This window comes from Ambystoma mexicanum, chromosome 1p (assembly GCF_040938575.1).
Source record: "Ambystoma mexicanum isolate Mex_15411 chromosome 1p, UKY_AmexF1_1, whole genome shotgun sequence".
NCBI lineage: Eukaryota > Metazoa > Chordata > Amphibia > Caudata > Ambystomatidae > Ambystoma > Ambystoma mexicanum.
Window position 1 is genome coordinate 1195956069 of NC_090921.1, and position 13476 is coordinate 1195969544.

The 13476-nt window shown below is 45.9% G+C and overlaps 1 protein-coding gene across 3 annotated transcripts in view; it reads right to left on the reverse strand.

Moving 5' to 3' along the window:
* Positions 1-13476, reverse strand: part of LOC138451524 (uncharacterized) — an 852161-nt gene that overhangs the window by 507025 nt on the left and 331660 nt on the right. For all 3 annotated transcript variants that reach the window (XM_069604916.1, XM_069604915.1, XM_069604917.1), the window contains one exon: positions 12099-12152. In XM_069604916.1, the coding sequence (XP_069461017.1) occupies positions 12099-12152 (54 nt within the window). The remainder of the gene's footprint in view (positions 1-12098; positions 12153-13476) is intronic.

The following is a 13476-nucleotide window of genomic DNA, read 5'->3' on the forward strand; positions in this document are numbered from 1 at the left end:
GCCATGGGCAAGTGATGCATTCAAAAACCTTTGAATAGGTTTGCTCAATACTTCTGCACACTGTTTAGCTAAATATGCTGGAATAGGGTCATTTGTGAAGTTATTCACTTTAAGAGCACAGAGAAGTTTCTCAATAATGTCCTCTCCCACCGTAGCAAAATTAAACACCAGATGAGAGGCCTTTTCCCCAATTATAGGATCAGAGTCAATTGAACCAAAAGCCAAGACAGACTGAGCATCAATATTTGCTCTGGTTTGACCAGTTTTATTAGAGAAATAAACATTACATTTGTTAGCCATCTTCTGACTAGGATGCAAACATGTATTAATACAATCAGGATTTGCTAAATTCCTAATGCACTTAAAAAGTTCTTTAGGTCTATTTGCTACAGAATGTATGTGCTTCTGTAGATTTTGCACTTTTGCCTGCATGATCACATGCCAAGCGACCTTTGAGCCTCGGATTACATGAAAGGCAGAATGGCATGTACCCAAAGAAAGAAGGAAAGAACACTAAAATGAGTGTCAAGGTATAACAACCACTCATTTGCGAACATAATTTATACTGGCATCACACCGAAGGCTGTGGCCATGGTGGCTGCTACGTTAAATCAGAATGTCGAGAACTTCCATTCTCACCTTCAGCAATGGAGTATGTGTTTACACTCAGGGAGACCTGGAAAGTAGGATAAAACTAACACCACAGTGGAGAGAAGTTCTTTAGGTCTATTTGCTACAGAATGTATGTGCTTCTGTAGATTTTGCACTTTTGCCTGCATGATCTCAGATTCGTATTGTTTTAGGGCTGCTTTCGCTGTTATACAGCCTTCAACAGCTAGCGTTGAGCGCCATTTCTTTTCCAGTTTTCGATATTGACTTTGGCATTGTTTCAGTTTCTCAGTGAACCACTGATTCCCTCTCCTTCCATTTCCTACAATCTTTTTCACAGGAGTCACAAGATCACAATTAGCCCATAATTGTTGCATCAGGCTAGTACAGTCCTCTGCACCACCTGTTAAATCATATCTCATAGGAACATGAACCATCAGGTCAGCATCAGAAATTCGATCCAAATCTTTTTTTCATTGTCAGAATTCTGTGGTACCTATTCCTCTATTGCTATTTGTATTAGATACCGAGGTCCATCTAAACTGAACCATAAAATTATATGACCAGCTGACTTGTTCAATTTCTGTCTTCTTCAGGTTAAACCCCTCTAAATAATATTGGATCTAAACAATGTCCGTTAGAATGTGTGGGGAGATAAGAAAGGAGACAGAGATTATGGGAATACATGATATCTATAAAGTGTGTACAGTCACTAGCTTCTGGCTCATTACACCATATATTTAAATCTCTCAAAATGATGATATTTAGATGATTACCTACTTCCAACCCTAAATAGGTATCCATTGTGTCTAAACATGTAGTGGTCAATCCCAGAGGGCTATAGCACAGGATAATTTAAAAGACTCATGGGGGAAAGTTGATAGGTGCACCCCAATAACTGTGAAACACTATCCCATTTCAAGGTACAGTTGTTTTGAAGCTCAATATCATCATTATGGATAATAGCGATCCCACCTCCCCTTTGTTGCTCTCTGTTGAGCCATTTTATCTGGTAGTTCACTGGTACCAATGTGTGAAAATGAGATTGACACAAGTCGGTAAACCATGACTATGTAAGCATTAGCATATCAATATCATGAGCCTCGATATAGTCATTAATCACCACTGCATTCTTAATGGCTGATCTTGCATTAATTAGAGGTACTTCATAAGTTAACACAGCTGGAGTCACAGTATAACTAATGGCAGGTGATGGTTTCTGAGTGATATTGACATCTCTGATTTTGTTCAGGGAGCGAATTGATAGAAAACCTTGATTCGTATCCCTCAGGGAAAGCAGGTTATCTTGCGAATAAAAGCAGCTCATCCTGAGCAGGCTATACTGTACAAAAAAAGTAACACTGCTAAAACTCTGACAGAGCAAGCAAAGTTCCTAATAGCTTACCGTTCTATGAAGAACTAGCGTTTCCGGAGTACACACGTACACCACGGACCACCGCAGACTGACTAGACGATGTGGAGCCAGCGCTGTCGTGCCCATTGGGAAAGAAATACACACGGAAACTACAGTTTGCCTGGGAACTGTAATGCATAAAATACGCCTTCAATTTCAAAGCAGTATGGTGTTCATGCTGACAGTATTCAATTTCAAAGCAGTATGGTGTTCATGCTGACGGTATTCATGCTGTGCGCTGCACTAATAATAATTAATAATTTATCATTTATATAGCACTACGAACCCTCGGGTTTCTGAGCGCTGTTTAGGTGTGTGGTGCTCATTTATCGATCTCAGAAGAATGAAAGGCTGAGTTCGGCCCTGCCAGGATTCGAACCTGCGTTAGGAGGCTCTGCACAAGCTACTCACTGTGCCACTTGACCGGCAATTGAAGCACCCTAAACAGCAGCTTCAACTACAAGTTTTAAATACACATTCCATTGCAATCTATTTACTAACAGTAGTAAAGACATGAAAATACATATTTTTAAAATCAGATTTGCGCTAAAATCAGGTTAAATTTAAAAATAGAATTGAAATTAAGATCTAGTCAATTGCATAACGCATAGCATACACAGTGGAGAAACAATGAAGCTGATTGGCGTATACCAGGCTATTTATATCACCAAAGACTGGCTAGACGATGTTGCGCCGTCTCTGTCATGCCTGTTGGGAAAGAAATACCCACGGGATCTACAGTTTGCCTGGGAAATGTAGTGTGTAAAAGAAGCCTTCAATTTCAAAGCAGTACAGCGTTCAGGCTATGCGCTGCTGTACGTTTATTCAATTGAAATACACATTCCATTGCAATCAATATACTAATAGTAAGAAAGAAATTAAAATAAGTATTTTTAAAATCAGATGTGCGCTAAAATCAGGTTACATTTAAAATAGAATTCAAATTAAGATCCGTCAATCGCATAACGCGTAGCAAACACAGTGGAGAAACAATGAGGAAGAAAAAAATGCATGTAGAAAGCAGCAGTATGCCAGGAGGTTGGTGGGAGAGATAGAAAGAAAGGAACTGAAGGCTTCTTGCAGGAGGTTGGAGAATTTAAAGAGAAGGTGATGGATCTGAGAATGATGTGGGAGAATTTAATGAGCGGAGTGTGATGTCCACGTGATGGCGGTCACGTGGACAAGGAAATAAAGAGGAGCGCAGAGCCTGCCAAAAGGCGGTTCCCGCTTTAGTCGCCAACCATCCAGTGTCTGTGTCTCGGTCTGTGCGCTGCGCGTGCCATGTGGGTAGGCCCGGCCCCCAACACACCACACTGCCAACAAGGATGGGATCCCTCATGGACCGCCCGAAGCAGAGGACAGTAGGCGACCACACTCCCCGGCAGCCCAGGCCCGCTGAGATACTCGCGCCTGCATCAAAGCCAGGGAGCGAGAAAAAAACAAACAAAAAAAAAAAGCTGTCGCGGGCTTGATAGTAAGTGCCGCACCTCGCCCATAACTCGCCAGCAGCCACGATCAAAAAGGGGGGGCCTCGAACTCTATGCTCGCACAACAAGGGGACACACAAGCAGGAGGAAGGCACGAAGAGAACTCTTCTCCTCCTCTCCCCGCACGCTTTCCCCTCCACCCGAAGTGCAGGAAGCTGGTGCGCATCACGAACGGGGACCGCGCATGGCAACACGTGCATGAGGAGCTTGAAGGCAGGCACCAGCTAAAGAGAGCCCAAGGTCACTGGCAGCGACGTCAGGGACTACAGCCCAGACCCTCATAGCCGACCACAGTACATAGAAGCCTGCAACGCGCTCCAACCGTCAGCACCCAGGGTGCTCCACACGTGCCCCCACGTGCACTCTGCATGAGCCGGGGCGCTCCAACCAGCGAGAGTGACAACATAGCACCCAGAGTGCACCCAGCCAACAGAGGGAGCACGTTGGAACACACTCACAAGCTGAATACAACAGTCCCCTCTGCAAGGACCCAAGATCCACAAGCCATGCTGCGCCCACCTGCAGGCACACGGGCGAAACCAGAGTGACCATGACCGATGATATTAAAAGACTGCAGGGCCAGAGCCGCAACCCAGACACCAGCACGTGGCTAGATACCATGCAAGACACGTTCAGGCAACCTTTCCAACCATTTGGTGCCCGCACCGGCCTCCGGTGGGAACTGTGGTTACAGCAGTTCGAGCTATCCTTCCACACCCGTTGGATTGAGAAGGAAGAGATGAAGAACGCGTTTCTCATGCTCAACCTAGGCATGATGGCCCTTCACATCTTCAACGCCCTGCCAAACTGGGGCACGGACGACGACTACGCGACTGCCAAGGATGTCCTCACAAAGAAGTTCAAGCTGAAGGCTAGCCAGGACTTCGAAAGGTTTAAGATGAGCCATGCTAGACAACGCCCGCAGGAGAACATAGACGACTTCCACAGCCAATTGAGGGAAATGGGGCTGTCGTGTGACTTCCCGAACGAGGAATTTTCCGTCAGGCAACAAGTCATACATGGGCTGTCCTCAGAGAAGCTAAGGCACACTATCCTTGCAGAGGAAGACCTCCTGCTCAACACCATCTTGGCCATGGGACGCCTACGCGAAAGAACGGATGAGTATGCAGCGGAAATGGAGCAGATCATATGCCGCCTGACCTTAGACACTGACCTATCAAAGAACTCCGCCTCAACAGTCAACGCCCTGAGAAACAGAGACCACGAGTGGGGCCACCCGCCACAAGTCCGAAAGACTGCATATGGTGCAGAGGACAACACGGAAGAAATGAACCATGCCCAGCGTATGGCACCACGTGCCGCAAATGCGGAAAAGAGAATCATTATGCATTGGTGTGCCTAAACTCCAGACCACCCAGGGACACCACCCGCTGGAAGAACACCCTGCGACACAGAGACGACGCAGGAGCCCGAAGATCCACCAGGCACCCAGAGAGACAACCGCACCGTCAAAGAAGACCAAGGGGTGGGCCCCGGCATAGCAGAAGCGGGCGCACCCGTGCAATCGGCGGAGAAGATTTGGACAGCCCCAGCAGAAGTGATAAGGACCAGTCCAGCAGAAAGCCGTCCCCTAGCCACGATAGGCAGACCCACAACCAGAAAAAGGAGAGAGTTCACATGATCTCAGCAGTGACACCTGGAGACAGCAACACACGCAGTGGCACCAGATCTCGCTGGTGCACCATGCTGGTAGGAGACATCCCAGTCACCATGATGATAGACACAAGAGCCTCCGTGAACGTCATGCCCATCTCCAAGTTTGCCAAACTTGAGCCCAAGCCGACGCTCCGACGGCGCTCAGTTCTACTCTACGCCTACGGGTGTAAAAAGCCCCTCCAAACACTGGGTATTTTAAAACGACACTCTCACATTGTGGCATCAGTTGCAAGACACGGATCCATGTTGTCGATGCCGGAATTGAAACTCTGCTCGGTTGCACCACGGCTGAACGCCTGGAAGTCATACAATTTAAACTTGCTATCCAACCCGAGAATATCAAGCTCTTGCTCAAGTAACACAAGAAACTCTTCACCGGCATTGGGTGCCTCAAAGGTCGATCAGCGAAACTCTTCATCGACCCGACTATTGAACCCAGGGCAGTGAGACACAGGAGGGTTCCGTTCCATATGAGGGCCACCGTGGAAGCCGAACTCAAGAAGCTGGAAGATTTAAAAATCATCGAGAAGACGTCAGGAGCCACCCCGTGGGTCTCCCCCATGGTAGTCACAGCAAAACCCAAACAACACAATGCTGTTCGTATATGCATTGACGAGCTGATCGTAGACCTCACAGGCGCAACTGTCTTCAGCAATCTCGACCTCCGATCTGGCTACCACCAGATCCGCCTAGCCAAGGAGTCCTGCTACATCACCACCTTTTAGTCACACTTAGGGCTCTGGCGATACCGCCACCTCAATTTCGGCATTTCCTCAGCAGTGGAAGTCTTTCAGAACGAGATTCACAGAGTACTCCAAGATCTGCCAGGTGTTACCAATGTCAGCGACAACATTCTGGTCTTTGGGAAAACAGAGGCTGAACACACTGGCCGGCTAGCAGCAACACTGTAATAACTGGAAGAATCAGGGCTCACACTCCCTGAAGAAAAATGCGAGTTTGTGAAGAGGTCACTTAGCTTCTTTGGCTACATATTCAATGAACAGGGAGTCTTCCCGGACCCCGGAAAGGTTAGCGACATCAAAAATGCGAAAGCACCGTCCATGGTGTCGGAAGTGAGAAGCTTCATAGGAATGGCCACGTACTGCGGTCATTTCATCCCAGATCTGTCCACCACTGCAGCCCGCTACGTGAGCTCATGAAAGCCAAGGCTCCATGGCAGTGGGGCACCAGTCAAGAACAAGCGTTCCAAAGGATAAAAGACTCCCTTCCCAGCGACGACACCATGGCGTTCTTTGACATCCACAGCACCACGGAATTACTCATTGACGCCAGCCCAGTAGGGCTGGGAGCTGTGCTGACGCAGAGAGACAAGAATGGAACAGTCTACACCATCGCATTCGCAAGCAGGGCACTCACACCGGCTGAAAAACACTATGCTCACATTGAGAAAGAGGCGCTGGCCATTATCTGGGGGTGCAAACACTTTCACGTGTACATTTTGGGGCACCCGGTGAAAGTGCTAACTGACCACAAACCACTCATCCCCATCTTTGGAGGTTCAGCGCCGCACCCACCTGCAAGAATCGAGCACTGGCTGCTGCAGGTACAACAGTTTGACCTGAATGTGCAATACCGTGCGGGCGCTGACAACCCTGCAAACTACTTGTCGCGCCACCCACAACCAGCCACGGCATCTGAACGAGAGGCGGCAAAAATCGCAGAGGAGCATGTCTGCCAAATAATCAAGCACACCAGACCAAATACCATGACGCTAGATGAAATACAAACGGAAACGGACAAGGACCCGTGCCTGCAGCTGGCAAAGGCAGCCATTCTAACAGGTGAATGGAAGACATTCCTGACTGCCGTTACCCGGAAGATGCAACCAGCCCAAGAACTTTTACATTCATTGTTCGGGATACGCAATGAGCTGTCCATGTCGGTGGACGGAATAATCCTGAAGGGGCACAGGATCGTACTGACGATGTCCTTACACGAGAGAGCAATCTAACTGGCGCACAAAGGGCATCAAGGGGTCGTCAAAACACTAGCTTACCTCAAATCATGCCTCTGGCTGCCCCAGATGCAAAGAAAGAGTAATGGCCCTTGTAGAAACTTGCTGTGCATGCTGGTCCACACGCCGGCCAGGAACGCCGCAACCCATGGAATGCCTGCCACGGAGCAACCGCAGGTGGGACTCCATCAACATTGACTTTTGCACAGTTGCCAGTGAAACCTACCTGTTAGTGGCGATTGATGAGCACACAAGGTACCCAAAAGTTAAGCCCGTCCTCTCCACAGATGCCGCAGAGGTCACCACCGCGGTAGAAAAAAATGCTTGCAACGCACGGCATCCCGTCGGCGATCCGAAGTGACAACGGACCGCCGTTCATAAGCAAGGAGTTCAAACGCTTCATGGACGATCTCGGGATACGCCTCCATCATGTAACCCCATACTGGCCACAAGCTAATGGGGACGCTGAGAGATTCATGGCGTCCTTTAATAAGACCATAAGAATTGCCAATAACAAGGGTCGCAGGTGGCTCCCCGAGCTCTATAGATTCCTCTGCACGTACCGGCTGACACCACACTCCTCAACTCACGTTAGCCCAGCGGACATGATATTCAGCGTCCCCATCCAAGGGGGGCTGCCCCTACGCCACTCCTGGAAGCCAGCCCCAGTCGACTTAGAGAGCATAGAAGCCAGGAGGCAGAAGCACAATGCCAAAGAGGACCTGGTCAGAAGGGCCGCACCCAGTTGGGGACACAGTATTAGTAAAAACCAGAAACCGGAAAGGGAAGATGTCACTCCCGTACGAATTGGAACCGTGGACTGTCTCCCATCGAGAGCATGGCCTCGTGTCAGCCACCCGAGGACACGAATCAGTGTCAAGAAACGCCTCACACTTCCAGAAAGTCCCACCAACTCTATGGGAGGAAAGCAAAGCAGACAGCAATCCCGAAGAGGACCAGCCACCACACACAGACAACCCGCAAGAAGGCCTAGTGGTGGAGGTAACCTCGGAGCCTCCGGACTGCCATGAAGAAGAAAGAAACAAGGACACACACCACACTCCCCACCGAGAGGGGAGAGAGCGGTATGCTCTCTGAAAACGACCAGTGCCATCGACGAGGCTGAAATGCTACGTCCTCAATGGTATCTACATGCGACCAGGCTGTGGGACTGAGATCCAGCCCCGGCGAGGAACATGAGACATCTCTCCAGTGGCAGCTCTTTTGAACAGTTACTAATGGTTTTCATGTTTGAATGGTTATCTAAAAGTTGATGAGGGATGTGATGTCCATGTGACCGCGGTGACGTGGACAAGGAAATAAAGAGGAGCGTGGAGCCCGCCAAAAGGCGGTGCCGGCTCTAGTCACCAACCATCCAGTGTCCGTGTCTCTGTCTGCGCGCGCCATGCGGGTAGGCCTGGCCCCCAACACACCACACGGAGGTATGGCAGGGTAATATTTCATTTCAGTTTTCACCATTTACAAAGAGAAATACAATTTAATGCACATTACAAAGGTAAAACACTATTAAGAACAAAAATTGCAAAAAAGATAAATGATGTACATTTATAACCATATATGATGATAAAACTGGAATTAATATGTCCTTTCAATGTGCTTAAAAGCACCGACAATATATTTGCACAGATCATTCACATAACATGAATCAGCGCACAACATAACAAAATTCATTGCCTCCAGACAGTTCTAATATTATTACAGATAAAATGTCTTTGAAGCCACTGGCATCTTAGATCTAATATGCTTGTACAGATAAAGAGAAAATGTTGTAAATCCTCTAAGGCCCCACAACCACAAGTGCAGTGGTTAGATCTAAAATGCCACAACATCCGGCCCCTTAGTGGCAAAAAATGTAATCTCACCATTGCAGGAATACGCCTGTGAATAGGTGACCGAATGGCGCTCAACGTACCAAAATCCTGATGTGGACCCCATGCTCATTCTCAAATCTCATGAGAGATTTGAGAATGAGGTGGGAGAATTTAATGAGCAGATTGGCACAGTTAAGATGGTCAGGAGGTAGTTGGGGGGAGGTTTTCAAGTTGAACAAGGAGGTTGGAGAAAAACAGGAAGAGGAGATTGGAGACTCAGTGAAGAGGATATGAGATTTACAAGAGGAAGTAGTTGGAGAGGGAATAAAGAAGAGTACAGAGGAGGTGGTAGGAGGAGATATCAATGAAGTGGTAAATGTGGGGTCAAGGAAGAGGAGGAGAAGACTAAAGAGATGGTTGAAGAAGATATTGATTAATTTGTGAAGGAGAGTTATCGGGTACATTTGGCAATCAATTAACAGATACAATATAGACAGAATGAGGGTGACGCTCGGAGGAGTGAAGAAGACAGAGATTGAGGAGAATGAGTAGGTAGGAAAAGACGAATTGTGGATGAGGAAAAAAAAGATAACTTAAAGAGAGGGATGAATAGTTTGTACTGGAACTGATAAAAGCAATCAATTAGGATGAAACAATCAGGAGGTAGATGGAGCTTAACAGAGAGGATGAGGAGTTTTGAATGTGGAAAGAGCTGGAAGCAGAGTAATTTAAACGTTATTGGAAGGAGAAGGTGGGAGAGTGGATAGACTGGGAGAGCTGTAAAGTCAAAGAAGGATTTGGAAAAATGAGGTACCCAAAATGTGTCAAGAGGTAGAAGAGGGCCCTATTGGCCCTAGCTAGGTGGTAGAGGTAGGAGGAGAAACATGTTTATTATTTTTATTAATATTATTATTATTATTATTAGTATTATCTGGTGACAAAGTGGCAAGGAGGGAGCTTATCATAGAGAGGTGACAATAGGAGTATGCCAGAACCTTGTGTGCTCTACGAGTGACGTTAGGATCTGCAGAAGGGCTTTTACCACATCGCTCTCCACAAGCAATTGCAATGCTCCCTCAAACAGCCCAGAAATAACTGTTTGGAGCTCCGTAATGGGCTTCTAGAACCCATTTAAACCTGCAATGAGAAGACCCAAAGAGAAGCCACTGCAGCTGAAACCCCAACAGGGGGCAGGGAGGGAGACCGGGAGACCGGGAGAGAGGGAGATAGAGAGAGAGAAAGAGAGAGAGAGAGAGAGAGAGAGAGAGAGAGAGACAGAGACAGAGACAGAGACAGAGGCAGAGGCAGAGACAGAGACAGAGAGAGAGAGACTGACTTGTAAATTACCTTTGTCCACCCCTTTTGTTGGTTTGGCCCCAACCGGTACACCAAACCCAAATAATCCCATATTGCCCTTTACATTTAATTGTGGTATTTTCTAATTAGTGTGATGGTGATGTAACTTCACGAAAAGGTACGTAATGTTAGTTACCCTAATTTGTGTGTGAGCCTTTACCAAAGTTTTACAGTTTTGCGGAGTAACAGTGCTTAAATGTTTCATAGTAATAATAAAAACTAGAACTTCCTATCAATAATTTAAAGTACAGAGCCTGGAAAAACAGTATTCTTCATTCAAAGATAATTTTGTGGATGAATTTTATTGATCTCCAGTAGGCATATTAATCAATCAATCAGATTTACCTGAGCATGTGGCAAAAGATAAATTGACAAACATTATTTTTTTCCTAATCAAACACGTAAAACATAAGACATAACATGTTAATCATACTGAGCCCATATACATTACTATATTAAAGTATCATAATTCAAGTACTTTATGAATAATTAAAAAACAAATAGTTCGATATCTGGGAGGGGGATATTCCTGAATCTTCTTCATATTCATCTTTGGAGCCTTGCAGTCCAATTGATAAAAACAATCATTGAAATAGGGGATTGGAACATTTTATAAATCACTCTAAAACGGTATGCCTAACCTCCAAGCCATAGCAAAATACACTGCTGAAATTAAAGTTAGTCCAGGACAGATAAAGTCTTGTTGAACATGTATAGGTTCAGCCACTTGAAGTGACGATTTTGGCTTTTTGGCCTTTATCAGCTGATTGGTTCGGGAAAAGAATAAGAAGTTAACCATTGTCTCCTGGCTCAAATAGTTGACGGGGCAAAGTCACTCCGTGGGAAAAGGCCAGGCTATCTCCAAATCAATGTCTGAAATGGGGAGAGTGCCACACCTTTGCTCATCGCATCATCTTATCCAGGTATTAGTCAAAACTACTTGATGATTCAGATCAAAATATGTTTGTGGTCTAGGAGTACCAGCAAAGTCCAAAACCACGTCTTCAGAACGTTCCCAGCAACAACATTGGAACTCTGCTAGGTAACACTTATTAATCATAGATGATTTTTCCAATTTGGACAAAAAGCAGTAGGTTGTGAGACCAAGATTTAATATGGCACAACCAGAGTAGTGTGCTAGCAAAATTCAAGAACCTAACTTCTTCTAAACGGGTTTCATAAATAGCAGGGCCAGCCTTAGAGAAGATCCCAAGCCAAAGTGACACTGACCTAAGGGGTGCAACGTGTGGAATGGTCCTAACCCCGAATTGTTCCCTCACCAGTATTCAAGTAATACTAATTGGAACATGTTTCAGAGCCTACTATTTCTCCTGGTTAATAGAAAAGCAGTATTTCAATGTTTCTAAAATGTGCTACCATAAAAGCTTGATTTAGCTTCATGGGTGCTTGATTGAAATCTGCGATGGAAACGGAGTATCCCAGAAACCACAGTTTATTTGTATTTGTATTTATTGAGTGCTTGTCGGATGCCCACTTTTGACCAAGTGATATCTCTTTACCCCCCAACCACCCGCAAACATTACTCACTCAGACATTAAAGAAGGTTTAGCGTAAATAAATAAACTCCTTGAGCTATACGGGCCTCACACATCTAGTCCCACCAAAATGCGAGTCTATGTCTGTGTTGAGGGCCATAAAAGCCAAGAGCAATTGGCTGCAATGCAATTTAACATACTGCATATAGATTAGGGTCAAACAATATATTAAATTACATTCACAAATCTTACTGTTTCCAGGTGCTGGGGTCGTGGGAGGAATGATTCTCTTCGAACAATAGAATCCTGTAAACAAAAATACAATGTTAAATTTGTTTAAACCAAATGTTATAAAAGCAATTGTAGCAAAGCCATCTGCATCACCATCCTTTACACTGTCATCAACAATGAATCCCATTGTGTAAAAATAGTCTTACAAAATATGTCTTTCTTAAACCAAGCAACTATTTTCTGTGTGTTCTGTTTTGCAGAATATAGAGCCTCTTATACACTGACATAATGCCAAATACAGTTATTTACAGATTGACTATCTACAGTGCTCCATTGTTTCCCATCTCGGTTTGCATTTTAGAAATCACATACATGTATGCATATACACATACATGCACTACTTCAGTTGCCCCCATGAGTTCCTAGAGAATACAAACTGTTTATACCTTTGAAATTCTTGATACTATCTCTGTTTCTTTTTCAATAAGTCCTTTCTTGAAATGGAATCTTTTTGGTAACGTTTTGATCTGGTTGCCCTACGCAGACGTCATTGAATGCAGCCCTATCCATCCAACCAGCATTGTTTAAGTATGTTGCTTGACACTGTTGCAGGCATGCTACAAATGTCCATCTCTTTAGTCAGAAATGAATAAAAGGCCTCAAAACAGATCTTTATAACCCTGATCCACCCACCAACCAAATCCTCATAACAACTAATTATCATAGGGGAATTCTATAAGTCCTACTGCTTCCTCTCTGCACCGGAGTGCGATGATGCTCCTCCTGGCCAGCTCTACTACACGACTGGAGGTCGTGCTGGCCCTCTGTCTACACCTGCAAGAGGTAGGAGATTATTTCTGGGTAAAGCGAAATTTTCTCTGCACCTCCCGAAAATTCGATTGAAAATAAGATGAACTTCCTAGTCCGGCCAAAAAATTCAATATTTGCTCTTTTGTAACGCGCTGCCGGGGATCTCGTTTTTCTGACGACACTGGTTTTCTACATTGGCTGCAACATGTAGACAATCTTCATTTGTGTGTGCCCCTGGTCTATTTTGCTGACCTTGCAGCACTTCCCAAGATGGCCATCGCCTTTGTTTTGCTGCAAAGGCTGCTGTAGTGACTTCTACATGCCCCTCGGAATCCCATTGGACACCTGCAAGCTTATTTTGGCCTATTGGGAACTGGCAGGCTTTAGCCGGCCCCCTCATTCAAAAGCCCACTTTCTAAGACCCGGGGCCTCATTATAACTTTAGCGGAATGGGTTAACGGTTGCCGCTAATGGATGCGGACCCGTTAAACCCATTCCGCCTCATTACGAGGTCCCCTCGCGGGACCCGATGTGGACATCTGGTTTTACCAGACATCCTTACCGGGTCCCGCGAGGGGACCACGGAGCT